We start from the raw sequence: 27,863 nt of genomic DNA, 5'->3' as shown, positions 1-27,863 counted from the left end.
AGATCTTATACTAGATGACCATGATGAGAAAGTGATCTGCATTTAGACTGACTCTGGCTCTCACTCCTTTAAACGCACTTTCACGTTCAAATTCAGCACTTGCGTGTTTCAAACTTAATAGTGCCTGCAGTGACTTATTCTTATGCAACATCCACGGAACTTCTGCTTAAGAGTTTCACAAGTCAATAATACATCTACGGCTTTTTCTGGTTATCTGTGCAATTTCATTAAGAACTCAAACCTTGTAAAGTTTTATACCACTTCGATTCCAAATGAAACTCATTAAGCATTTTAATTGTCAACACATCACGTGCTATTTTGTTATCCTCCAATAATTCAAAGCAAACAGGATCACATTAAATAGTTCTTCAAATATGATATTAAATTGCACAACTATCAGTTATCTGAATGAAGATAGTTTTCAAGAAATCAGAAGCCTGACTTAAACCTGAAGTTCACCCAAACTACTTTGGTTTCAAGCATCCAATTCATATTTAAAGTCCACCAACTAACCATATAATAATGACCTAGTAACATTTTTGATGTTATCTTGGGTTGACAAGCAGTGCAGCAAGATCAATTTAGACGTTGTATTTTCAAAATTATTTTTGTAATCACAACTACTGTCTCTTAGCAACTTCCAAATATAGTTGAGGATTTGATAAGTGCTCTATTTAGGTTGTTTTAGGAAATGTTTCCACTTCAAACTATCTTTTCCAAACATTCAACAAAATAAGTTCCTGTTAAAATCAAAATAATGTATTGATTTTGTCTCGGCTATAGAGATGAGTCCATTTTTCAGCTTTCTGTTTGGAAAACAGAAGCTATTTGAATACAAAGATTGCTGTCAAACAGTTTAATTCTTCATTTTTCTGCAAAACTGAACCTGACGACAGTTCATAGGGCTGCTTTCTCATGCTTCAGAACGCTGTTGGCTCTGGCTGCTGTTTATCCAGCCCTACGTCCCACTTCAACATTGAAAAAGTCTTGCCTCATTACACTGGATTTCTGCTGTGTGCCTCTCCTACTAGAACTTCTCAGCCCCGTATTTGTTCTACACTGATAACAACTTGGGTGTTATTTAAGTATCTCCTGTGTAACATTTAGAGGTGCAAATAACGGTTATATTCATGAAAGAGAAAGCCTGATAAGAAAGCCTGACTGATATAGATTAACAAGTTTTTTAAGGAATGGAAATAAATTCCTGAGAACTGTAGAGAGCTTCAGCTGCCTTCATGACTACAGAGAGCATCTTTTGTTCCTCGTACAGAATTTGTTTCCTCTCTCACAGTTTTCGTTTCCTGCTTACTGAATGCGGTGTCAAAGAGTGCCACTTCATAGGAAAAGTTTAAGGCAGGGCAGTATTTAGTACAACAAAACTACATCCCTATCCTGCAGCAATGACGTGCTTCATTTTTTCTCATTCAGAAGGGAATCTATAAAAGTCATAGAAAGCATCACCTTCACTTACTGTTACTTTTGATACGTAACCTAAGCAAGAAACACCACGCTGCACGACGGAGGGTAGAAAGAACATGTTTATCACCCATAAGCTTTTCAGCTGATTTGCTGTTTTATGCTAACGTCACTAAGCACAAAGGTACACTCTACTCACCAAACAAATTGCTTGAATGTCCTTGCTTAGATATGGGTTTCAGTTCATTTAATCCCCACGCGTAACGCTTATAATTATCCCAGGCGTGCTTCATCATCTGTAGGGAAACGAAAGCAGGATTATAATGTTGATTTAGCAAGAAGCCACAGCAAATACTGACTTGAGAACATTCTCAGTATTAAACACATTTAATTCAATGCTTAATTAAATTCATGTTGTATGCATTAGAACTATGAAATGCTCAATATAGAGTAACAGTGGCACTGTTTTCCGAGTGGCAGTGAGATGGTTACCACAAGAATTCCATGTCTCTCCCATCCACCTCTACTGTTACCCACATGCTTATGGTCAAGACACACTCAAGAACGATTAATTTTTAGGAAGGGAATTTATTGTATTATATATCAATTCAAATAAGATCTTACTTCCTTTAATCATACACATTTGAAACTGTGGGAAGTAACATTTTTAAGGAAGTTTTTTCTCCTAGAGCAGGAATTTTTAAGGTCAAAATTCAGCTCACAGTAGTTTTCAGATTCTGGCAGAGATTTTCTTGCATAAAACTAGCTAGTTGAAACTCAGTACAGCTAATAACAGAAGAATAAAGCTGAAGTGGGTGGGTGAAATACCTAGGAAAGGTTTTGAGGTTATTATGATATAATCTTCTATGACTGTAAATGCTACTGAACGTCTCTGTAGCTACTTTCACACGTCATTTTGCACAAACAGCCAAAAACCTTTACAACTAAACTATCGCTATGAAAATATGTTTTGCATAAAGAAGTGCATCACAAATAAATACTGGTTTGGGAAACTGCCTCAGGGAACCCAGCATAGCTCTCACCCTCTGAGAGCGGTTAAGAGCCAAGGACATCCACGCCCAGAAGCTGGGGCGGTGGGTTGACTCAAGGACACCTCACACTCTCTACCACCACAATCAGACCGATTTAGCCCAAACGGTCATTTTGGGGTGGTCCAGGTGCATGGCCAGGAGCCCACCTTTTCCTCCTCAAACATGCAACGAGGACAATGCACACAGCTCTCCAGGCCTGGTGAAGTACCACTGTCACTCCAGAAGGTCCAACCACCCTTTGCCAACCACCACATTTAACGTCTGCTCAGGAAGAGTCTTCTTTAAGGGCCACCACAAGCAGCCTGACTTTACGTAACAGAAAGATTCTGACATCTCATTGTCACTTCCCTCCCCTCTTCCACAAGGCTGAGCAGCAGTGGGACTGCCAGAGGTCATCTTCTAGACAAAATGTGACAATTTCAGACCTTTTCAAAGATACTGCTTCAGGCTGTCAGCTGACAATGCTGCTCTGCCCTTGCTTTCAGACTTCTTCTTGAGGTCATGCGTGTCAAGGATAATTCTGTTAAATAACAGCTATAATCCTAAATTTAAAAGCAACAGCCTTGGGACACGCTGATAATAATAATCCTGCACTTTCTTCCTTCCTTTTTCCTTTGCTCAAATCACAGAGAGATTATGTCAATTAAAAATCTGCATTGAGACAGACTATAATGAATGACAACAGATTTTCTAGAGTACTGCCACACTTGTGAGAATAAAGTTTCTTTGCTATTTGTGGAAGCATAAATACACACATCTATCCTGCAGGAAAATTCAGGGATGTTAATTTACTCTAGAGCCCTTACAGGCCCAGCTTTACAAATGCAAAAATCAGCATCTGCATTTAATAAGTGAGCATTTTCAATCAGAAGATTAGCCTGGTGTCAATCTCAGCTGAAAGGCAGCAAGTAAGAGGCTCTGTCAAAATAGTCTCAGGCCATGGATGGCACCCATACCCTGCACAGCGGGAGCGGTTTCCCTTGCTGACTTTACTGCAGAACGGCTTAGAGCTCTCAAGGAACAGGGCATTCTGTCCCAGTGCAGAACTGGTAATAGGCAGCCAAGTGGTAGACTTTATGTCTATGGGGCATTCCCAATCCCTGGCTACAGGGATCAAGATCATATGAAACCAAACATTTGGCCACAGCATATTTTTGAATTTACCAATTGAAGTTTTCTATTAATTTTGTACATTATACAAGAGAGTTTTATTTTGCCCTGCCATCATGTGCCAGACCTGCAAGCTCAGCTTTAGATATTAATGTACAAATTCTCAAAGATTTCAGTAGGCTAAATCCTGATTTGCACTGAGCCTGATGTTTTCTGTGCTTTGTCAAAGGTTTTCTCATAAAATCACATCAGAATCAGAATCTTTGAATTTGTTTAATCTTAATCTAGGAACACAACACAGAAGGGCTCTTTTTAAAAAACAAAACAAAACAAAACACAACACAACCACTAAACCTGTAATTAAGTGATCTGAATCAAAGTGCCTAAAGATGCAGCGTTATAACAAAACCAAAATTGCTCAAGCCAGTACTGCCATGGTCCTTCCCTTTTCCCCTCCTTTTTCTCCTAGCACATCCCTGCTCTTTCTCTTGCATGAGAGATGCAGTGCTCATCTACGCCCACACCAAGTCAGTTCAGGAAACACAAACTTTTGCAAGTGAAATTTTTCTTTTGAGGATTATTTTTTTCCTGCCTCATTGCCCAAGTTAGACTGCCATGAGTACCAACTGGGAAAGGCAGGAACAATTCTAGACCCAGTTCAGTTCAACCAAAACAGTCACAAAATATATATGATGCTACAAGATGTCCCATATGTACTGAGTTGTCTTTATTTTTTTCAAACTGATCGACATTTTGTTGATATTGCATTGTAAATGCACAAGTAAGCTCTTAAGAGAAACCACTCTGATTACCCTGTTGATAGTCAACCCTTAGGCAGTAAGGCAAGAAGCTAACCCGAACAGTAGACAACTACCTCCTAACAATATTTATTATTGCATGCTAATGAACAACAAATGGTGTTTGGTGGTTTTTTTTCCCCCAAAATGTCCTCTCATTTTGCTGAGTCCAACTACTCAGGTACATTTGTCTAAATGATTCTTAGAAAATCATAATGCATGAATTCAAAAAGCCAAGTAGACAGACAAAACTTGTAATTTGAAAAAAAAACAACACAAACCTTAAGAAATATTTCCATGGGGGAAAAAAAATACCAGAATCTTCTGAGCAAAAGATTTAATTAATCTATTTTGGCTAAGTAAAGTTTTGAAGACTCTTCCAGAAAGTCTAGATTTAGATAAAAACACCAAGCTTAGCAAGTACGTTTCCTCAGAAGAAAATGCACCTTTAGAACATCCTCGCTTTAGACATCTGGAGGTTTATGGACATAACATTGAGAGCAAAATCTGAGGAACTTGAAGGTGCACAAGTCCATGGGACCTGATGAGATCCATCCGCGGGTCCTGAAGGAACTGGCGGATGAAGTTGCCAAGCCACTGGCTATTGTATTCGAGAAGTCGTGGCGGTCTGGCGAGGTCCCCGATGACTGGAAGAGAGGGAACATAACCCCCATTTTTAAAAAGGGGAACAAGGAGGACCTGGGCAACTACAGACCGGTCAGCCTCACCTCTGTGCCTGGCAAGGTCATGGAGCAGATTCTCCTGGGAACTATGCTAAGGCACATGGAGAGCAAGGAGGTGGTGGGTGACAGCCAACATGGCTTCACCAAAGGCAGATCGTGCCTGACCAACTTGGTGGCCTTTTACGATGGGGTGACAGCATCGGTGGACAAGGGTCGACCAATGGATGTCATCTACCTGGACTTGTACAAAGCTTTTGACACTGTCCCGCACGACATTCTTCTCTCTAAATTAGAGAGTCATGGGTTTGATGGATGGACCACTCGGTGGATAAGGAATTGGCTCAATGGCCGCACTCAGAGAGTAGTGGTCAACGGCTCAATGTCCAAGTGGAGACCGGTCACAAGTGGCGTCCCTCAGGGGTCCGTGTTGGGCCCGGCCCTCTTCAACATCTTTGTCGGTGACGTGGACAGTGGCATGGAGTGCACCCTCAGCAAGTTCGCCGATGACACCAAGCTGTGTGGTGCTGTCGACACGCTGGAAGGGAGGGATGCCATCCAGAGGGACCTTGACAGGCTGGAGAGGTGGGCCCGTACCAACCTCATGAAGTTTAACCAGGCCAAATGCAAGGTCCTACATCTGGGTCGTGGCAATCCCAGGCATAAATACAGACTGGGTGGTGATTGGATCGAGAGCAGCCCTGAGGAGAAGGACTTGGGAGTACTGGTGGACGAGAAGCTCAATATGAGCCGGCAATGTGCTCTTGCGGCCCAGAAGGCCAACCGCGTCCTGGGCTGCATCAAGAGGAGCGTGGCCAGCAGGTCGAGGGAGGTGATTCTCCCCCTCTACTCTGCCCTCGTGAGACCTCACTTGGAGTACTGCGTCCAGTTCTGGAGTCCCCAACATAAGAAGGACATGGACCAGTTGGAGAGGGTCCAGAGGAGGGCCACGAAGATGATAAGAGGGCTGGAGCACCTTTCCTATGAGGACAGGCTGAAAGAGTTGGGGCTGTTCAGCCTGGAGAAGAGGCTCCGGGGTGACCTTATAGCGGTCTTCCAGTACCTCAAGGGGGCCTACAGGAAAGATGGGGAGAGGCTGTTCAGGAGGGCCAGTTATGATAGGACAAGGGGTAATGGTTTTAAAATAGAGGGAGGTAGGTTCAGGTTGGATATTAGGAAAAAATTTTTTACTATGAGAGTGGTAGAACACTGGAACAGGTTGCCCAGAGAGGTGGTGGATGCTCCATCCCTGGAGACGTTCAAGGCCAGGTTGGACAAGGCCCTGAGCAACCTGATCTAGTTGGAGATATCCCTGTTCCTTGCAGGGGGGTTGGACTAGATGACCTTTGAAGGTCCCTTCCAGCCCTAACCATTCTATGATTCTATGATTCTAAAATGCGACTCTAAAGGCAGGCAGCAAGCCCTCTTGTGATTCAAAAGGACAGGAGTTATTCCAACAAGACACAAATGTGAATGGCTATTTAGCAAAAAGTTACTAGGACTCAGTGTTTTTGTACTTACTGTGAAAATAGCCCATAGATATGGGAGCCTTAAAGACTCATCTTAATCAACACTGCCTGCTGAACAAGTGAGTTTGTGCTTCTAACTTAGCAGGAAGTCTCAATTTCTAGAATTTAATACATGGAAAATGCTCTACATGCTTTTCCTCCTGTGAAAATTACAAAACTGTATTAAGTTTCCCACTAAAATTAATTTCTTATTTGTTAATAGCTGTATTTTCTACATAAGAATGAAAAAGTTCTAACATATTAAGTAGCAATTTTAATAGACCTAGCCCACTGATAATTAAGCCTTTGCTTTGGCCCTACTCCTAGCACTAGGAGTTCAGGAATGAATTTTAACAGCTGTTTGGAGAAGTCCATCTGTCTTTGCTGTCTTCACCTTTCCGTTTGCATGAGACGTCCCCAAATCAGTATCTCCAGATTTTTTTAATTCACAAGGGCCGTTTTGAACACACCTCTGACTACTTGTAGAAGTACTGTTGATCATTTGAAATGTCTCAAGATGACTGTTACTAAGATCATCTGTATTTCAACACATTATGGATACTGTTAAAAAGAGAAATTCTTTATGATGAAGAGTCTAACAGCTTTTGACCAGATTATTCTAGATACTTTCAAACTTCTCTACAGTGCAATTAATAAAATTATTTCACCCAAGTGCTTTCAAATAATTCCTTATTATTCCTCCAGCATGTCAATAGGCAGAGATACATTTGCATAGACAAATTCCTCAGTTCTTCTAGATTTACTAAGATATGCTCATTGAACTTCAAACTCTAGAAGAGCCTGACAGCTCACTAGGAAGTCCTATGTCTACATTAGCAAAGTCTGTTTCTGATGGAGCTCTAACTAAGGCCTTTCACAACCAGAAGCAGCAGTCGAAGGCTTGGCTGGCTAGCGTTGTCTCACTAGTAAGCTGGCTGCTTTTACATCTTCAGAGAAAAATAGGGCACTGATTTTTACTTATGAAGTCAGAAAATGCCCAAACACTACCTAACCTCAGTTGAAGAAGATTGAAGTATGCTATTGTAATTGATATCAGTAATGTCACAAAGAAAAAGGTGAAGGTATGACATTATGCACGAAAGCACTTGTGCATTTCTTTTGTTAGCTCTAAAGGAAGCACTTTGAAGGATAATTTTTAAATCCCTCTCAATCCACTGAACATTTAAAAAAATATAAAATCAGATTTGTTCTCCAGAAGCAGAAAAAGACTTTTACTATGGTTATAATGCTGGCCAACCAAAAGATGATGATAATGCACTCCCATTTCTTGGTATTTGAGTTACTGCCATCTCCCCAAGCACTCTAACACAATGTCTATGGAGGACACATAAGCCACTTGAAACATGGAAAATATAGTTCTATTCAAACAGGAGTATGCAAGAGTTCAGGCATGACACATTGCCAGAAAACAAGAGTGATGCTGAATCAGCATAGTAATCGTGGTATTTAGATGCAAACTACTGCAGTACCAGGTGGAGTGAAAATAATAAGAACTTAATAAGGTTTATTTTAGCAGTTAGATACAAGCTGGAGACATGTCACAGAGGATGTCAGGCAAAGAATTCAAGCACCTTCTAGAACTGGGACATTAATGGAAAAAAAAAACTTTTAGTTGCACGAAATAGCACCATCCTGACTTTCAACAGAGCCATTTAAACCATGCCAAGACAAGGGAGGAAGGCAGAAGACTGGAAGAAGTACTGGAAGCCCAAGACATGAAGAGACAAGTTAAAAAAAAACACAACAAAACTCTGAAGAAAACATAACAGTTTGCTTTTCTAATCTCTACCAAACTCCTTTTGCTAGATTAATTAATCTTTTTCTCAGTTTACAATGATCTTTTTACACATTTACGTTATTCTCACCTTTTAAACTGTTCCTTACCAGAACTACATGTTCATTCAGTCTAGTCTCCCTGAATTATCTCTCCTTCCTGTTGCTGTAACTAAAACGCATCAGCAAGGGAAACAAAGTCCTTAGATTTAGTAAGAAACCTTTATACACGTTCCACTTTAACCTTTCCCCTGTTCAATTTAACTCACATGGTTGATGACTGTACTGGGTCTGGCCAGGATGTGGTTACCACTCTTCAGAGCAGCCCATATGGTGCTCTGTTTTGAATCTGTGGCTAAAATAATGCTGATAACATAGCAATATTTTGGCTATTGCTCAACAGTGCTTGTATAACATCAAAGCTTTCTCTTTTTCCCAATCCTGCCCCTTTACAGCTCCCCCCAACAAGTAGGTTTGGGGTTGGCCAAGAGGTTGAGTGGGGACATGGCTGGAAGAGCTTACTCCAGCTGGCCAAAGGGATATTCCCTACCATGTAATGTCACACTCAGCAATAGAAACTAGGGCAGAGGTAGAAGAAGGAGGGATTTTTTCAAGGCGGCCATTGCTGAGAAACTGACTGGGCATCAGTCTGCTTGTGGGAGGTGGTGAATGATTGCCTTTGCATCACTTCTCCCTGCCTTCACCTTCCTTCACCTAATAAACTGTCTTTATCTTGACCCACTGGTTTTCTCGCTTTCATTCTTCCTGTTCTCTCCCCCAGCCCCACCAGGTGGGCCAACAGCTGTGTGGGTGCTTGGCTGCTGGCCCACATGAACCCACCACAATGTCTCATAGTACCTCCAGTGTGGGAAGTTTGTGACCACAACACAACCTCCAGCTGGTTTCTTCGCTCTGATGACACTACTACATTAATCATGAGCAAAAACTCAAGCTTTAGACAGCTTTACTTTCTTACTTTCCGTTCCCATTACGGTTAATCAACAATCGAATCTAAATGAGACTTAGTGAATCAAAATCACAGAAGGGTTGAGGTTGGAAGGGACTCAGGAGGTCATCTTGCCCAACCCCTATTGAAAGTCCTATTCTCAACTGTTTTCACAGTCCCCAAGTACCAGCCAAATTGCAGTATAGCTGAAAAACTTCACAATCATTCCAGAAATCTGTTATTAATAAATGTAACTTTACCTTTGAAGGTATTCTTACCAATCAGGATTTCTCTGTGAAAAATTGTATGGTCTCGTTCAGCTAATTCACTGTCAGTTTTCACAAGATCATGCTGCGTATATGAGAGCTCTGTTTCATATGCTCTTACAGAATCTACTGATTATCACAGTGAGTAATTTTTGGCAACACACTATCATCTTTTTTATTTTAGTTATCAGAAGTATTACATTTGTGTTTCATCATCTTCATAACGGTATTTAGGGCAATATTGCACTTCTGTATAAATATAAGTTATTAACTGAGTTTCATTGATCTTGTCTTGAATAATTTGCATCTTGGAAATATGAAGTAATAGGCGAATTTTTCCCTAGATCTCAATAAATAACACTTTTTTCTAGGATTAGGAAGCACAATTACATTGCGAAACCATTTGACAATTTCCCTTGTTTCAGAGCAAAAGTTTGTTACTTTTGTCATAATTCACTATTATTGCTTTGGTAGTACTTCAAACCCTTTGTTTCTAGCTTTTCTTGCAGTTCTGCATGTAATTGTAACACATTCCACTGTCTTCTCCATCTAGAAGTGTTCTGATCACTAATAACTGCCTTGAATTGCCTTAAAAAAATTAATTGTATTTACAAATAATTTGTACCAGTATGTGCAGCTTTTTACCCTGTTGAGACTTGCTCTATAGTAAAAATTTTCGGTAAAGACATAGGGTGTTCTACTGAAGTTTCTTCTTCACTAATTAATTCATAACCTCATCTAAGCAGACACACAGATATGACTAAGAGCGATACATGTCTGGTTTTGGTTTTTTACCAGTTACACTGCCACTGTCTACTGTTATGCTAGACTGCTGGCAACATTAGTTTTAAGAAACTTTTCATAAAACAAAAACTTGAAGTTAACTTCCTGACTGAAGACCAAGATTCACTAGAAAACTAGATAAAACTGGTTTATATTCAAATCAGGTTTTCTGTAAGTAGATTTGTGTCTAGAGTTTGGTTTCAAATGAAAAATGAGCATTTATAGTTGACAGAATTTTATTCTAAGCTCTTCATTTTTAGTTACTATTTCTTATTCCAGAAACAAAACTGTAAACAAAACCCAAACCAAACAACCTCAAATCAAAAAAGAAGGTTCATCTCATTGGATATTGCTTACTTTTTTTTCCCTTGAATCTGACAAAAGAAGATACAAACGAAAACATACTCCCTTACCCTACTGGCAACAGAATTTGTTTTTCTCCTCCAAGACACGTAAAATAAATCCTGTCACTATGAACCTTCATGTATATATAACCACTTCTTATCTGTCAGCAAGAAGATTATTACAAATCAGGAGCTTGACAGATTTCTGGTGTTTATAATCTCATTTCCTAATGGCATCATCCCGAGCAAGCTACATACACTGTCAGTGTTTGTTTAACAGCCACTGCCAAAGTGTCACCACTTCTAATTTAGCAGGTGGGTGACAACCATGATCTGAAGCGCCGGGAAGCTGGAGGAGTTCCGGTGAGTGCTTCCTGACGGGACTTCCACTTGGCCAAGTAAATCCTCGACGGAGACGCTTGTATTAGTTAATGGGCCAGTAACAAGAATTCCCAGTTGCTCTTTTCCACTAAGAAGCAGCTAGAGATTTTGGGAACGTTTAGGCACTTGCCATTCAGCTCACAGCGTTGTTTCGCATTGTGATGGGAGTGAAGAACTCCTAACAACTCAGAAGTTCATCAGAGAGCGGCACCCACTGCATAGGGCATGCCGCACACCAGGTGGGGAAATACTTACAGCTCTTAAAATGACAAGAGGTAGCCAAATGAGCTAGAGGTAGCCAAACTGATTGACAGGGTTCTCCGTTAATATAAAGCATGCACATCACATCATGAAATGTTTCGTATGGTTCGGTACTTAATGCTCTGTATTAAAGGGATATGTGAGCCAACTCCTGCTACTCCTCAGCATTTCAGTTTCCTACAAATAATTCATTTCTTGCCTGCAAAAACAAAAATCTAATATCTGCATATTAAAAAGGAGCTAAGAGGGAAAATAAAAACATTAAGGACTATTCTGAGGATTAATTCGTCATTTGTATTGCAAAGCACTTCAAAACCCTCAAATGGAAAGCCTGACAGAAATGTTAAGTATTATTCCCACGTGTGTTATGTTAAGTTATAGATAAGCTTCTGTTCTTCTATTTTCTACTCCTCACAGTAGCTCATAAGCCTTTTTAGTAGTGTATTAAAGTATCCAACTAATATTCATCATATGCTGTTCTAGGCATCATTTGTTAACCAGGGACAGACGTTGAACAGTGCCTCATTCTGTTACACGTTTCAAAAGGAATATATTATCCTGTTAATACTGTAACAAGAATTCTAATTAAAAGGTAACTAAAGAGAACAGGAAATTTGCAGGTAAGGTATTTTCTACACTTATTCTATTACTGCATATTTTATTTAATGCACAAGCACACAGGAAAAATTAGACTATTTCATGTAAGAAATAATTAATAAGAACAGCAGCCTTGATGCTTTGATATGTCCGTATTGGGGAAAAAAAAAAAAAAGCGCTCATTTGAAAATGTTTGTACAACGTACCAAACTACTCAATGATAACAAGCTACATTTTACTCATTTGTCAGGCATATCTCTTTGCTGAACAGTAAAACACTTCTAAAAGTACAAGTTTACTGAAAAACTGGAGACACCCAAATTCTGAGTAAGCACTGGGACACAGTGCTTTAACTATCTCGCAGTTCACTGTAGTAGAAGTCACAAGGCGACAAGGCAGAGAAACTTGAAGGAAGACTAGAGTTCACCTCCATACTCCAAACACATCCAGTACAAGCTGGTATCTACAGTTTGCTTCTTACCTGGCCATCCCAACACCACAGATATAAGAAAAACAAACTATCTGGTGGAGCACAGAAGCATCCTAGCAGAGACCCTTTCCTTGGCTAAACAAAACCTAGGAAGGAAAGAGCAACGCATGACCCTCCCCACAAAGAGCACTGTCTTTGCACTTTCTGAAGTAGAAGGTCTGGCTAATTTCAGTCGAATGAAATAATCAATTTCAGGAACAGAAAAATAGCGTGCTTCAAAAATATTGCCCATATAGTTACCCAAGTCCATTATAACAGCATTCATCCTACCTTGAACCATCTGAAATAGAAAAGTTTTAGCTCAATTTTAGATTACTTTGCTCAACTTCAGCTGTCTTTTGCCCAACGTATAGAAAGAAAAGTGGTACGTAAGAAATTACTCTTTCCTTTTAAAACTGAGGGGTTTGGATGATTTATTTGGATGATTTATTTGGATGATTTATTTGGATGATTTATTTAGGAGCTTACCTAGCTCCCAGGTAAGCTAGGATTTGAATATGTTCTGCAAGCATTTTAAGAGTTTTTGCTGAAAACATCTGCCTTGAAAGCATCAATTACGATGCTCTCGAACTGCTTTGGCCTCCAACTCTCAATTACTAGTAGAGGAACTAATAACACTCTCAGTAGCTACCAACAGTAGAAAAAGAAATGAAAATACTGCATTGAAGTGTAGCTTTATGAAATGGAGCATAGCTGACATTAATGTTGAAGACACTCTATGTTTCAGTCACCATTTACAACCATATACATGCACAAGATGGAAATCCTAAATGAACCATCTAAGTCATCCAGTTACAAACAAAAGAGCAGCGTAAAAAACAAGCCATACAGCTCCTATCTTACAACTTGGCAACTGTTACCAAGATCTGCATTTCAGAAAAAAATCGTAGCCTACAGCTTGTCACTCAAGACTACTGCACTTTTGCAAAGCTAAGTCCTCGTCAAACACTTAGCAAAAAAGTCAGATGGACTCTATAACAGATAGACTGAAAAAATATTTCCTTATTACTCGCATAAGAAGTAGATGATGTTTCTTCAGATAATCTATGATTTCAGCAGTTTGGATTATTTTTTTTTTTTTAAATCCCTGTGATGGGACAAAGCAGTGATGCTCTAATAGTTTTTTTTTCCTAAGTAAAGTCACTGAAAGCTAATTTTTAAAGAACGAAATCACAGAGATGATTGCATTAGTGAAACATCCGTTAAAGATAAACACAAGGTAATGTGCACAAACTCAAATCCTGCTTCATTACTGACAATAACTAGAAAGAAAGCTGAAGTATTTTCACTTAAAGCAGAAAAGCATTGCTTATGTTGCAGAAAAAACTAATGTACTTCTTTGATCTTATGCAGAATTAGTAGCAGCCTCTGAAGTTCATGTATAATTTGGCTAAGGTCATAAAAGGGAAAGAAAAAAGAAAGCCATTTGTGGAAACACAACTCTTATGAAGAATAATGGTATACACAAGACCCACCGCGCTCAGTGTCTTCTTTTTTTTCCCCTGGTCTACTTAGGACTTGCTACAGTTTGCAGAACTCCCAGGCTGAACGGTGTGCACAGCTAGGCTCCCGCAACTGCATGTAACAGTCATGCTTTTGTTCTCTACTTTTTTCCTACTGTTCTTTAAACAGTTATTTGATAAGGTTTGCTTCTAATTTGATTATGAATTATGCAGGGCACAGACTATATCTCCTACTTGTTCATTGGGTACCTGGCACTACGTAGCCATGCTACTACTGAAGTTACCAATCTCAGCAGGGGTAATGCAAATAAAAAATAAGCACAGTGCTATGCAGTACAACACATCCAGATGAAGTTATTAATGTCAAGGTGATTCAAGTTGTTGTTTCAGAGCTCAACTAAAATCCACAAAAAGAAAGTAGGCAGATTTAAAGAACCTGTTGGGGTTTTTTTTTCCCATATTTAGAACTCGCAACTTCCCCTTCCATGCTCGTAAGTTTTACTCTGCCACTAAAGCCAGTAAGTAACAAACTTTTGTCCACCTCATTACATGGAAACTGTCAGTATATTCAGGCCTACCCAGGACATCCTTCAAAACAAAAACCAAATAGGAAAAACAACAAAAAAACCAACAACAATCCACCAGAAGGTTCTCCCCCTCGGGGAACAAGTCTACGTTCATCCCACAATCCTGCTTCCCTACGAGAGCACATGTCAGAAATTGGGAGGGACAAGAGAGTATCCTTGATGGTAAGTTTTAGTTGTGATAGGAATGCCATACCAGCACTAAAAGGCAAAATTTCAGACATATTTTCTAAATGCATTTTTTCTTTAATTGTATTTCCTTTTACTTCATTGCATTCTTTCAAAGCAATTACTTTTAAAAGTGTTTTTTCATAGAATTTTTTTTTTCTTACAGAAAAAAAATTGAACAGCGAGCCATCCATTATTAGTAGACTTGGGACGGCCACCAACCTAGTTATGTAGCTAATAACAGTAAATAAAAACACAAATCAGTTATAAAAACTATTAGATATCAGTTAATGAGAAACTTACTAAGTTCGACATCACTGAATTCACAAAGCTCTGAGTACTTTTGAGCTTTCCAAAGTACTGAGAACTGGCAATACTTTCCCCATCCTCAGGCCATTAGCTTTTGACCAGACTACATCACATAAAATCCTTATCCATGTGCCACTAATTGTCAGCTGTAAGTATTTTTCTTCTCTTCCCCTGCCCCAAATGAGCTCTTCCCTTCCACTCCCCTCTCCTCTCTCCAGCATCCAGTTGAAGAAGCTGAAGTACTCCTCTGCTAAAACTCATTATTGTGGCCATGGTGAAACTGCACTTCCAGAAGTCAGAGAGCCTGTTCACTGAAAAGTATTTACATAGACTAATCTGATATGCAGTTGCTGCATGGATGAAGGGCTAAGTCTGCATCATTACCGCTACCCTCAGAGAAGTATCTTCAGCCTAATAGCCTGAAATTAGAGCAAAAGGATTGGACTGCTTCCCAACAGCTGAAAACCAGTTACACAGAGGTCAAAAGCAGATGATACTAATTTATGACTTCTTTTTTTTTTCCCCCCTTCCTTTTAACATCTACATCAGTGACCTGGAGAATGTGATGCAGTGCATCCTTATCAAGTTTGCAGGTGACTCCAAATTGGGTGGGGAAGGGAAATGCCATCTGGGAGTCAGGGCTGACATTCACAAAGGCCAAGAGAGGCTGGAGGAACAAGCCAAAGTGAACTTCATAAAACTCGATGGGGACAAATGCAAAGTCCATAACCCCTGGTGCCGGTACAGGCTGGAGAGGCCAGAGAGAAGCTCTGCAGAGAAGGCACTGGGACACTGGTGTACAGGGAGCTGTGCATGTGCCAGTAGTGCCTGGGCAGCAAGACCACAGCCCACCCACCAAGGGATGGGATTATCCCCCTGTTCTCAGCACTCAGGAGACCACATCTAGATACTGTATCCAGTTCTAGGCCTCCCAGTACAGGAAAGATATCAATAAACTGGTGTGAATCCAGCAGGACGGTGCCCAAGCTGGTCATGGCTGGAGCAGTTGCCTAGTGAGGAGAGGCTGGGGGATGGGGCTGGCCCAGCCTGGGGAGAGATGGCTTTGGAGGGGTGGACAGCAGCCCCCAGCACCTGTGGGGAGGTGGTCCAGAACAGGAGACAGAGAGACAAGGGGCATCAGCTGGACCAAGCAAAAGAGGTTCAGATGGTGACAAGGAAAAGGCTTTTCCCAGGTTCCAGCAGGGCAGAGACACAGGCTGCCCGGGGAGGCTGTGGCAGCTCCATCCACAGGGTTTCCAGCCCCGAAGGGCACAGCCCTGGGCAGCCTGGGGAGACCCCAGCACTGAGTCCGCTGCAGCATGGCTGGACCAGGGACTTCCATGGACCTCCAGACCAAGTTATCCTGCCATCCTATTGAATTCAGTACGGATTGCACATATTTGCCTACATTTTACAGACCAGGTAAATCGACCTGCTTCTCCCCATCGACAACAAGGACACAACTCAAATTCCAGGCCAAGATTGTGGCTGTTTAAAATATTCCAGATGAGAATTATGAGTTGTTAAAGGTTTTTCCCAGCCTTCAGAAATATCTCAGCGTATTTTCTATATTGAATAAACTACTTCAGCTATGTGAAACACCGCCAGCTCATTTCTGACAGGAAGTTAAGAACTATCTACTTGTTGATTTAACAGAAAAACTCAAGAAGAACAATTAAGATAATGAGACCCTGGCGAAACATGATAAAGATCCAGTGTCATGTATGAATTCATGATTTCACATTTACATCTACTTATCTTGGTCAGGACTGATCAAACAGTTTACCCAGGGCCACGTTTGATTTCAGAAGAAAATTATTTTAAGAAAGATTTATTTCTGCAGCCCTCAAACTATCTCCAGGAAACACGGGCTGTACTGTACCAAATTTTCTGAGGCAAAAATTTGTTGTTGCGAATTAGTCATCACTCTGTGTATGAACAGTGAAAGAACCACCACAACAAAAAACACGTATCAGTTATTTTCCTTTAGCAGTTTTACTACAGCATTCAAAATTGATACTGTAAACGTAAACATTACCGTTCTTTGTCTCGCATTCGTTTTCCTCTTGAAACATTTATGTGATTACCTGGCCTGTGTATCCTGACACAACCAGTGCTGAAGTTCCCAAAATGCATGACACTCAGACCTTACAACTTTTGCTTAATTCCACTACCACAGTATATATATGTTACATAACGGTGACCAGATTTGTCAGCTTTCCAGTTCAGATGAACACATCTGCAAAAGAGTAGTAAGACACTTGCCCTCCTGCCCAGCACATGAAATGTACCTACTGATGTCTGTAATTTCCTTAATCCCAGCTGGAGCTAATGATGACAGCTTGGAAATGACACCTTTATACTGAAAAGTATATATATGCAGTGAATCCTTTTGTGGAAAGACCTCATTTAAAAACAACCTTAAAAATCTATACAAATCAGCTTTTATGTACTAGAAGTAATTTAACCCTTAGGTAGCATCTCTTCGAGTGCTATACATAGCATATTGATGCTTTACACAACACTTTTCTTACATATCTAAATGTTCCTCAGTAAGAAGCCTTTATTAATGAGATAGCAATAGTTGATATTTCATCAGCTCTACATGGATTTGAGAAGAACTGTCATAGGCTTATGGAGGGATGTCTGTGCTTATGCTTTCCTTACAGTTGTATAGGGAAATGAATGGAAAACCATAAAACTGATACACAATTAAAACAGCCAAGATGAATACTAGTGGCCTGTTCCAATCACCTCCTGGCAGTAGAAAGACAAAGAATTCAATTAAGAGGCATGGAGATGTTTGCCTCAATGAAAAGGCTGAAAAATCAGCTCTACTTATTTGTAAATGGACAAAAAGACAAGATAAAAGTAAAGTAAGAGCTCCTCCCGAACATCTTTGTACAAGAGAAAAGCAGAAAATAAAACACAAATGTTAGGTTTGTGACTGAAAAGGTAAACACTCGGGAATCATTGCCAGAAGATTCAGATGGTGACCACTTCATGGGATACTGAAGGATCTGAGAGATCAGATGGTCATAGTGGTCCAAATTTCATACTGCATTTCCTAAGCTGTTAACAAAAAGTACTTCAAATGCCTTATAGCTCTCACAGCACAAATGGAGCATAATTGCAATTTGTGCTATCTGTAACACAGCTAATGGCATGATGACTCTCATGCAGTGTAGTGTTATTAGAAAACACCTTCCACCCCACCCACCCAGTAGAGACTTATTCTCACAATGGATAAAAATTTTAGCTTTGCATTGCCATCTAAACTTACCAGTTTCTCGGCATATATATGGTGCCTCACACAAATACATAAGGTATCATTAAAAAATATGGAAGATGGGCTGCTCCTCCATAATACAATGCAGTCATCTGAAATTTCTGTCCCTTTAGAAGCAGGAACAGGGAACTCAGTTATAGAGCTAACTGACCTGCAAGCTTGGAGAAAGGAAAGACTGTGGATGGGACTTGTTTTCCACAACATATTACTCCTTTCTTTTAATTCTCTTGCTTTTTTCAGACAGACATGTAAATGCAGGCAAGTTTCCCAGATCAGCTCTGTCGATTCCACATTTTATTTCAAGTTCCCCAAAGGAGATCAATCAAAGTGTTTATTGTACTTAAAACTACAATACAGAATCATAGAATCATAGAATCGTTAGGGCTGGAAGGGACCTTCAAAGGTCATCTAGTCCAACCCCCCTGCAAGGAACAGGGATATCTCCAACTAGATCAGGTTGCTCAGGGCCTCATCCAACCGGGCCTTGAACGTCTCCAGGGATGGAGCATCCACCACCTCTCTGGGCAACCTGTTCCAGTGTTCTACAACTCTCATGGTAAAAAATTTTTTCCTAATATCCAACCTGAATCTACCTCCCTCTATTTTAAAACCATTACCCCTTGTCCTATCACAACTGGCCCTCCTGAACAGCCTCTCCCCATCTTTCTTGTAGGCCCCCTTGAGGTACTGGAAGACCGCTATAAGGTCACCCCGGAGCCTCCTCTTCTCCAGGCTGAACAGCCCCAACTCTTTCAGCCTGTCCTCATAGGAAAGGTGCTCCAGCCCTCTTAGCATCTTCGTGGCCCTCCTCTGGACCCTCTCCAACTGGTCCATGTCCTTCTTATGTTGGGGACTCCAGAACTGGACGCAATACTCCAAGTGAGGTCTCACGAGGGCAGAGTAGAGGGGGAGAATCACCTCCCTTGACCTGCTGGCCACGCTCCTCTTGATGCAGCCCAGGACACGGTTGGCCTTCTGGGCCGCAAGAGCACATTGCCGGCTCATATTGAGCTTCTCGTCCACCAGTACTCCCAAGTCCTTCTCCTCAGGGCTGCTCACGATCCATTCTCCGCCCAGTCTGTATTTGTGCCTGGGATTGCCATGACCCAGATGTAGGACCTTGCACTTGGCCTGGTTAAACTTCATGAGGTTGGTACGGGCCCACCTCTCCAGCCTGTCGAGGTCCCTCTGGATGGCATCCCTCCCTTCCAGCGTGTCGACGGCACCACACAGCTTGGTGTCATCGACGAACTTGCTGAGGGTGCACTCCATGCCACTGTCCACGTCACCGACAAAGATGTTGAAGAGGGCCGGGCCCAACACGGACCCCTGAGGGACGCCACTCGTGACCGGTCTCCACATGGACATCGAGCCGTTGACCACTACTCTCTGAGTACGGCCATTGAGCCAATTCCTTATCCACCGAGTGGTCCATCCATCAAACCCATGCCTCTCTAGTTTAGAGAGAAGAATGTCGTGCGGGACAGTGTCAAAAGCTTTGCACAAGTCCAGGTAGATGACATCCGTTGGTCGACCCTTGTCCACCGATGTTGTCACCCCATCATAAAAGGCCACCAAGTTGGTCAGGCACGATCTGCCTTTGGTGAAGCCATGTTGGCTGTCACCCACCACCTCCTTGCTCTCCATGTGCCTTAGCATGGTTCCCAGGAGAATCTGCTCCATGACCTTGCCAGGCACAGAGGTGAGGCTGACCGGCCTGTAGTTGCCCGGGTTCTCCTTGTTCCCCTTTTTAAAAATGGGGGTTATGTTCCCTCTCTTCCAGTCATCGGGGACCTCGCCAGACCGCCACGACTTCTCAAATACAATGGCCAGTGGCTTGGCAACTTCATCCGCCAGTTCCTTCAGGACCCACGGATGGATCTCATCAGGTCCCATGGACTTGTGCACCTTCAAGTTCCTCAGATGTTCCCAAACCTGCTCTTCAAGTACAGTGGGCGGTGGTTCATCCTCACAGTCCCTGCTAGTTCTTTCCACAGCTTGGGTGGTAAGACAAGAGGCTTTATCAGTGAAGACTGAGGCAAAAAATTCATTGAGTACCTCAGCCTTCTCTATGTCGCGGGTGACCAGAGCACCAGTATCCTTCCGGATACAAAAGTCTTTGCACTCCCTCAAACTGTTCTGGATAGTTCAGCCTAAACTATCCAAAATCATCTGAGAGTTTGCTACAACTGTTTCCAAGAAACAATTCAAAGATAAGCCAAAATATGCAGCAAAAATTAAAACAAAACATCCAAATTGTTACAATAACTTCCAAAAAATAATACCTGTGTCAAGTCACTGAGTGTCATGGTTTGATGTGGAGGGGGGGTGGTTCTGGTGGCAGGAGAGGGGTTTTGCTCCCTGTGACCTCCCCGGTTTTGGAACCGGGTTAGGCTTAGTTCTGGCCACCAGATCAGACTGCCATCCCCTTTGGGGTTGAGCCAATAGGGCGCCTCTGCGAATTGCCCTATTTAAGTCAGGACAAAGGAACCGGAAAAGGTGCTTTGCCCAGGAGCGAGCAGAGAAGGGAGGAGGGCACTGCCCCTGCTCCCTGGCTCCCGGCTGGGTGGCTGCCTGCGTCGGGCCGGCGCCGCCCACAGAGAATGGAGGCGGCGGAGCCAGCTGGGGAACTCGGGGGCACCCCACTCCCAGGGTGCCCACTGGGCTGAGTTCCCCTGGAGAGGACTGAGATCTGAGAGAAACAGCCGCATCGACAGCAGGTCAGTGAGGATGGAGTGGGAGGAGGTGTGCCGGAGCCGAGTTTCCCCTGCGGCTGATGGTGAGATAGCAGGCGGCCCCCCTGCAACCAGGACGGCCTCGGTGGAGTAGAGACCCACTCGCAGCCCGTGGGGAGAAGATGCCTGAGCCTGAGGATGGTCGTGTTGGGACGCACGGCAAGGCAGAGAGGCATCTGGAGTCTGCGTGACGACCCACGCCGGAGCGAGTGGCTACAGCTCCCTAAGTACCCGAGACTGTGGTAAAGCCCACACCGGAGCAATCTGTGGGGAAGGATTGTTTCCAGTGGGCTGGACTCACGCTGGAGAAGTTTGTGGATTTTTCCTCGTGGGTAGGGGATCCATTGGAGCAGGGGAAAAGGGTGTAAGGACTCCTCCTCCTTTAAGAGAGAAGCAGCAGTAACAGCACGGAATGAACTGACCTGCACTCCCCCAGTCCCTGCCCGCTGTGCTGCTGGGGGGAGGAGGTAGAGCCGGGAGGAAAAGGAAAAGGCGGGGGGGGAAGGTGTTGGTTTTAAGATCTGGTTTTGTTTCTTTCTGTCCTCTCGAGTAACTGGTTTTGTTTCCCTTTGTCCTTCTAAGTAACCATTAATAAACTGTTTTGCTTTAAGAAAGCCCTGTCTGTTTTGCCCGGGACCACAGTTGGTGGGTGCTCCCTCTGTTCTTGTCTCAACCCTCAGTCCCTTTTTTTTTTTTTTTTTCTCTCTACTTTACTGGAGAAGGAGAGACTGTGTGAGTTTTAGTTGCTGGATCAGCCTAAAACCACGACACTGAGCTACAAAGTCTCCGGCAGAGTAGAGTTGGTGAAGTTCCCTGTTAAAAATCCAGTTGTCCATGTTAAAAACCAGCTCCCTCTCACCCCATCAAAACCAACCAAACAAAAATCCAAAAAACCATCAACTTCACTTGCTATGGATAGAAAGCCGAATTTGACCAAGTCCATTCCAGGCAGGCTGATGGGTGAGGAGCAGAGCAGAGCAGGCAGGGACTGAGCTTACCCAGCAGACTGCTTGACAGGTCCTGTCAATTTTCATTTCTGGTATAGTGGTTGCCCATGAGCAAATTTTGTAACTTCTGAAGATTCTATTCTTAGGCGAAACATTTTCAGAAAATAAATAGATTGTTGTTTTGTCTCACATTTCTTCCCTAAATCTCAAATTTTTCCACAAGAAATGTTCTCTGTCCAGCTCTGGGCTTGATCCCTTTTCCAAGTCTACCCTTTTCCACCTACCAAGTCCCCTGATCTCCAATGCAAACAGCTGTGGTTATCCCAATATAAAGACTTTAGGAAATCCCCAGCCACATCTATAGTTATATAAACATGGAGGTATATGTAAACTATAGTATTCTGTGATCTTTACCAGTGCACAGACACAAAGAATTGCAGACTACAAGACTTTCTGTATGCCAGGGTGGCGTGCGAATGGCACGCCCAGGCTTGTGGTGCCTCTAACAAGATAACACCACCACCAAGTGCAAAATGCTGCAGGTAACAGCGGAGGAGTAGCGTATATGCAGACGGCTCACCCTTGTGTTGTGGCACCACTGACAAGACAGCAACACGAGAAAGGGCAGGCAGGCACTAGAGAGAACAGAAGGAGACTGCCAGCTTAACGGAATTTACCAGTCAGCAGAAGTGAGGCCAGTGGGGAAAGGGAAACAGGGCTGAGATGTTTAACTGGGAAGCAACAGGGATGGTAAATGGAAAGAACTTGGAAAGGGAAGAATGGGAGAAGGGAATACAAGGGGAAAGAAACTAGGTGTTTTAGGGCACATTATCAGTGCGTCTTGGAACAGGACAATAAATCTGTTGATGCTCTGGTCATATCTGCATTCAACTTATGCGGTGAGGGGGAACCTGGGTGCTCTTCCTCCTGCCGATGAGGAAACAGCTAAGGGGGGTCTCCTGACCTCCTAAAAATGTACAGGATGGAACAGACCTTTCCCCATGTTTATAGCTTATTAACTGAGCATTTGGGTAATACTAATGTAATTCTGTTTAAGACAGGTAGAAATTCTGTTTGTGCCATTCTGAAACAATTTCAGCATCCATCTTCAGGGCCTTTTTCAGTTGTTCCTCTCTCAAAAGTAGACTTCTCTCAGTACAAACCAGGCAACAACTGTTCCAGTTCTCAGAAGATCTTCAACATAAAAAATAACTGCTAGACGAGAGTCTAAGAGGCTTATGTACTGCAGCTTCCTATCCCTAACAAAAGTTTAGGAATAGGACAAGCAAACAGAAATACTTCCTGTGAGTAATAGGAGTGTTCAGAGCTTGAGAGTTGGGGACTTTCAGAGTCAGATGTGATGCCTGTATGATTAATAACCCTCAGTAGAGTTTTCTTTCGTGAAATTACTCAACTGTTTTCTCAACTTGTGTAAATTTTTGATATTCACAACATCTTGCAGAAAGGGCTCTACAGCTCTACAACACAATATCTAAAGAACAGGTTTGTTATGATTTGTCACCTAGTAGTTTCATTTCATGTGCCCTATATTCGACAAACAGGAATATTTTTCAGAATGGGCTTAAATAACACCACTAAATACATAATAAAAATTGATGTCTTATTATGACCTCTTTCTCTCAATTACCTTATTTTCCTGGAAAATACTGAATCTATTTAATCTTGAAATTTTGAAACAAAGTATGCTTTTATTATGTATTTTGGTAAAGATCTTCAGTGGAGAATAGAATGACTGTCACAGATGTGTAATTTAGCCTCCTTCTAATTATCTACTATTTGTGTATTAGAAGGAGCAGAAATGTTTTAAATCTGCCTTAGCTCCTGCATTCTAAAATTGGGAAGCAGTTCTGGTCTTCTGTGAAACGCTTCATAAGATCCATCCATAAAAACCTTACATAAAATAGCCATGTGTTATCATGTGTTTTCTTAGCATCCAGTGTCTACACCACGTTCATGAGCAGCACCCTTTCGCTTACACTGATGTGCAGGTTACCTGCCTATGATCTCAATGCCTCCATACACTTACTGATTTCAGAATCAAATTACAGAAATCCAGAGATTTTAACTTCTAAGGATTCAAATATAACATTTAGCACGTTAAACTAACATGTCTTAGAGATGACAGTTCGGACACAGAGGTTTCAGTCCTTCTAAGGATATTACATTTCTCCAGAACTATACAAAGCTCCCTGTTTGAGCACAGAAGTCAAACATATAAGCTATTTAGACAGCTTCTTACAGTCTTCTCAAAACTGCAATGTTTCATTCTTACAACTTATCCTTTCACAAGAATGAAAGGGGAAGAAATAGTTGTTAGAATAATACTACTTTTTTACAAAAATGTGAAATGTTTCACTCTGACATCAAAGAATTTGAGAGACATTTCCTTTCTTCCAAATGCTCCCCTGCTGCTGTGCTTGAGACTAACAGAGAAAAGCTATGTCATTCTCATTCCAAGGTTTCCATCCTGTAATGACCACTTGAAAAGAAAATCCATCACAAAAAAACCTCCTGATACACCCGTAAGTCTGCCTTGTCTGCCCACTTTCACAAAATGCTGGATTATATTTTCCACACGCACAGGACATGATTTATCACACATAGAGAGCTCACTGCACATCATGACTTGGATCCGTATTAGTTATTTTTTTGCTCGTTTCTTTGTTTTAAAACCAGGACACTTTGGAAGATCCTGGCATCACTTGTTTACAGTAGAACACAATGTATACCTAGTTGTTTCCTGTCAATCATAAAAAGCAAGCCCCATCACCCTCTGCAGCCAGTGATTTAGGTCTGCCAAGCACATGGAATATTTCAGGACTCTCTTTGTTTGACTGTCAAGGCTTACAAAGGCAATCTGGAGACCTCTGTTCTGGCATATCCACATTTATTTTAACAATTCTTTCTTGACTTGGAGCATGTTGTTAGGAGCTACTTCAGAGTATCTTAAAATACCTCATTGCTCTTAATTTTTAGCAATGCAGTATTGCTGGGCATATGTATATATACCCCATTTTGGATAAGTAAAAGGAAGTATTTTTCTTTAAAAAGTATGGTATTAATTTAGAACCCCAGCAACCTACAGGCCCCTGTGGACAGACAGTAGGAGTTCAAGAGTCCACTGACTTTCACTTGTATCTTTTTCATACACTTATCTGATAAGTGTTTCCTGAAATAGCAAACCTGTATGTATTTGAAATATGAGCTGAGGGCTAGTACAAAGAAATGTGTGTCAAAATTAAAATTTGACTCCTCCACATAAATAAGGTGCTACTCTCTAAGAAGGAAGTGGAACTTGTTCTAACAAGTAAATTCACTTTGAAAAGAGCAGTCAAAATACAGGATTCTGCGTGGCCAGGAGATTCAGACTTGATAGAATTAGCTTGTCACTTAAATAAAAAGCTAGTGGTCTAAAGCATCATTAAAAAAAAAAACAACAAAAAACAAACATCAGTTCTGTGAGATCCGTTAAGTAAAAGCTAAGCCTATGACTAAAGGTGGAAACTTTTCATTAAGTTATGACCGAGCAGCATACCTAAGGATGGGAAGGTATGTTTTTTATCTAAAACAACATAACTCTATATCTGGAAACTCAACGCTGTGCCCTATGCTAGTGTACTACTGCTGCCACAGTAACAGCTCTTAACAGTGATGGTTAGTCCCCAAAAAGATTCACATGTAGTTACAACCAGGCCAGATTAAGCCTATTTACAAACTTTTAGCTTGGTTAACTGAGAGTTAAAAGTTTACCTGCTCTAGATAAGGAAGGCACTGAAGTGCTGATGTGGATGCTGAAGGGGAAATCTTATTGTCCTATCTGTCAGTCATAAAAACAAACAAGCCAGCTCTATCACTGCCTTACCCTGCTGAACAGAAGAGGCTCATTTCCTTGTATTCTACTTGTACCCATTAATAGCCTGTATTCTTTTAAGGCCATCATTTCTTTGAGGAGAAATCAGCTTTGAATCAGCTACTTCTTTTGCACGTACTAGCACAGCATCTTTGATGAAAGCTACCAGGCAGTGTGTTCGTCTGTCACTGGCTCTGAAACAGGCCACTAACCATTGCTCCAGCTAAAGCAAAGCAGACCCCTCCAGGAGCGTCACACCAGGCAGAGTCCGCAGCTGGAGTCCTGAAGGCTGGGGCTTTTCATGTCCCGTCCCAGAGCAGCAAGACACGGCAGGAAAGCTCTTGGGCTGTGCGGTACAGGAGAGGTGACTTTGCTCCGGCACATGGTGCTACTGGAGCTGGTCTCGTACCAGGGCCTCTGGTCAATAACTGAACGCCAGAGGGTTGGCCTGTTGTTGGTCCCACAAATGCATCAGTGAAATTAAAATATGCAGCAGCTCAGACTTTCAATTTCTCTAGCTGACTCCACGCTGGTTTAGCCCAGCCAGCAACTAAACACCACGCAGCCACTCGCTCAGTCTCCCCCACTCCCAGGAAATAGGGAAAAGAATTAAAGGGGAAAAGGGAAGGAGACTCGTGGGTTGAACAATTTAATAATTAATGAACGGATGTCATTTTCCTGGACTTGCGCAAGGCGTTTGACACTATCCCACATGACATCCTTGTCTCTAAAATGGAGAGACATGGATTTGACAGATGGACCACTCAGTGGATAAAGAACTGGCTGAATGGTTGCACTCAAAGAGTTGTGGTCAATGATGCGATGTCTACATGGAGACCAGTGTCAAGCGGTGTCCCTCAGGGGTCTGTTCTGGGTCCAGTGCTGTTCAACATCTTTATCAGCAACATGGATGACGACATTGAGCGCACCCTCAGTAAGTTTGCCGATGACACCAAGCTGTGTGGTGCCGTAGATTCACTTGAGGGAAGAGATGTCATACAGAGGGACCTTGATAGGCTTGAGAAATGGGCCAGTGCAAACTGCATGAGCTTCAACAAGTCAAAATGCAAGGTCCTTCACCTGGGTCGGGCCAATCCTAGGCACAAATACAAACTGGGCACAGAGTGGGTTGAGAGTAGCCCTGAAGAGAAGGATTTGGGGGTGTTTATAGATGAGAAGCTCAACATGAGCCATGCAGCCCAGAAGGCCTAATGCATCCTGGGATGTATCAAGAGAAGCGTAGTCAGCAGGTCAAGCGAGGTGATTCTCCCCCTTTACTCTGCTCTTGTGAGACCCCACTTCGAATACTGCGTCCAGTTCTGGTGTCCCCATCATAAGAGAGACATAGATTTGTTGGAGCGTGTTCAGAGGAGGGCCACAAAGATGATCCAAGGGCTGGAGCACCTCTGCTAGGAGGACAGGTTGTGGGAGCTGGCATTGTTCAGCCTTGAAAAGAGAAGACTTCGGGAGGACCTAATAGCTGCCTTCTAATACCTGAAGGGAACCTACAGGAAGGCTGGGGAGGGACTTTTTACAAGAGTGTCCACTGATAGGACAAGGGGAAATGGGTTTAAGTTGAAGGAGAACAGATTTAGATTAGATTTTAGGAAGAAATTCTTCAGTACGAGGGTGGTAAAACTTTGGAATAAATTGCCCAGAGAAGTTGTGGATGCCCCCTCCCTGGACGTGTTCAAGGCCAGGTTGGATGGAGCCTTGAGTAGCCTGGTCTAGTTGAGAGGCGTCCCTGCTCATGACAGGGAGGTTGGATTAGATGATCTCTAAGGTCCCTTCCAGTCTATGCCATTCTATGATTCTATGATTCTATGAATAATAATAATAAAAATAAAATGTAATAATAATTATAAAATTAAATGAAATAATGATAATAATAATATATGAATCTATAGATGTATAATGATAATAATATATACAAACAAGTGATACACAGTGTAATTGCTCATCACCTAGTGACCAATGCCTGTCCCATCCTGGTAAAGGATTCCAAAACAGACAAGTCCCGACACTACAATCCCAGAAAAGCGAGAGGCCTGAAAAAGTAGTGAGAGAAAGAG

At 42.1% G+C, this 27,863-nt stretch overlaps 1 protein-coding gene across 1 annotated transcript in view; it reads right to left on the bottom strand.

Moving 5' to 3' along the window:
• Positions 1–27,863, bottom strand: part of MAN1A1 (mannosidase alpha class 1A member 1) — a 167,491-nt gene that overhangs the window by 119,324 nt on the left and 20,304 nt on the right. Inside the window, exon 2 of the mRNA XM_086632109.1 lies at positions 1,616–1,712. Coding sequence (XP_086488235.1) covers positions 1,616–1,712 — 97 coding nt within the window. The remainder of the gene's footprint in view (positions 1–1,615; positions 1,713–27,863) is intronic.

Source organism: Tauraco erythrolophus, chromosome 2 (assembly GCF_009769465.1).
Source record: "Tauraco erythrolophus isolate bTauEry1 chromosome 2, bTauEry1.pri, whole genome shotgun sequence".
Classification (NCBI taxonomy): domain Eukaryota; kingdom Metazoa; phylum Chordata; class Aves; order Musophagiformes; family Musophagidae; genus Tauraco; species Tauraco erythrolophus.
The sequence above is the reverse complement of the archived record's forward strand: the minus strand, read 5'-3'. Positions and strand labels throughout refer to the sequence as shown.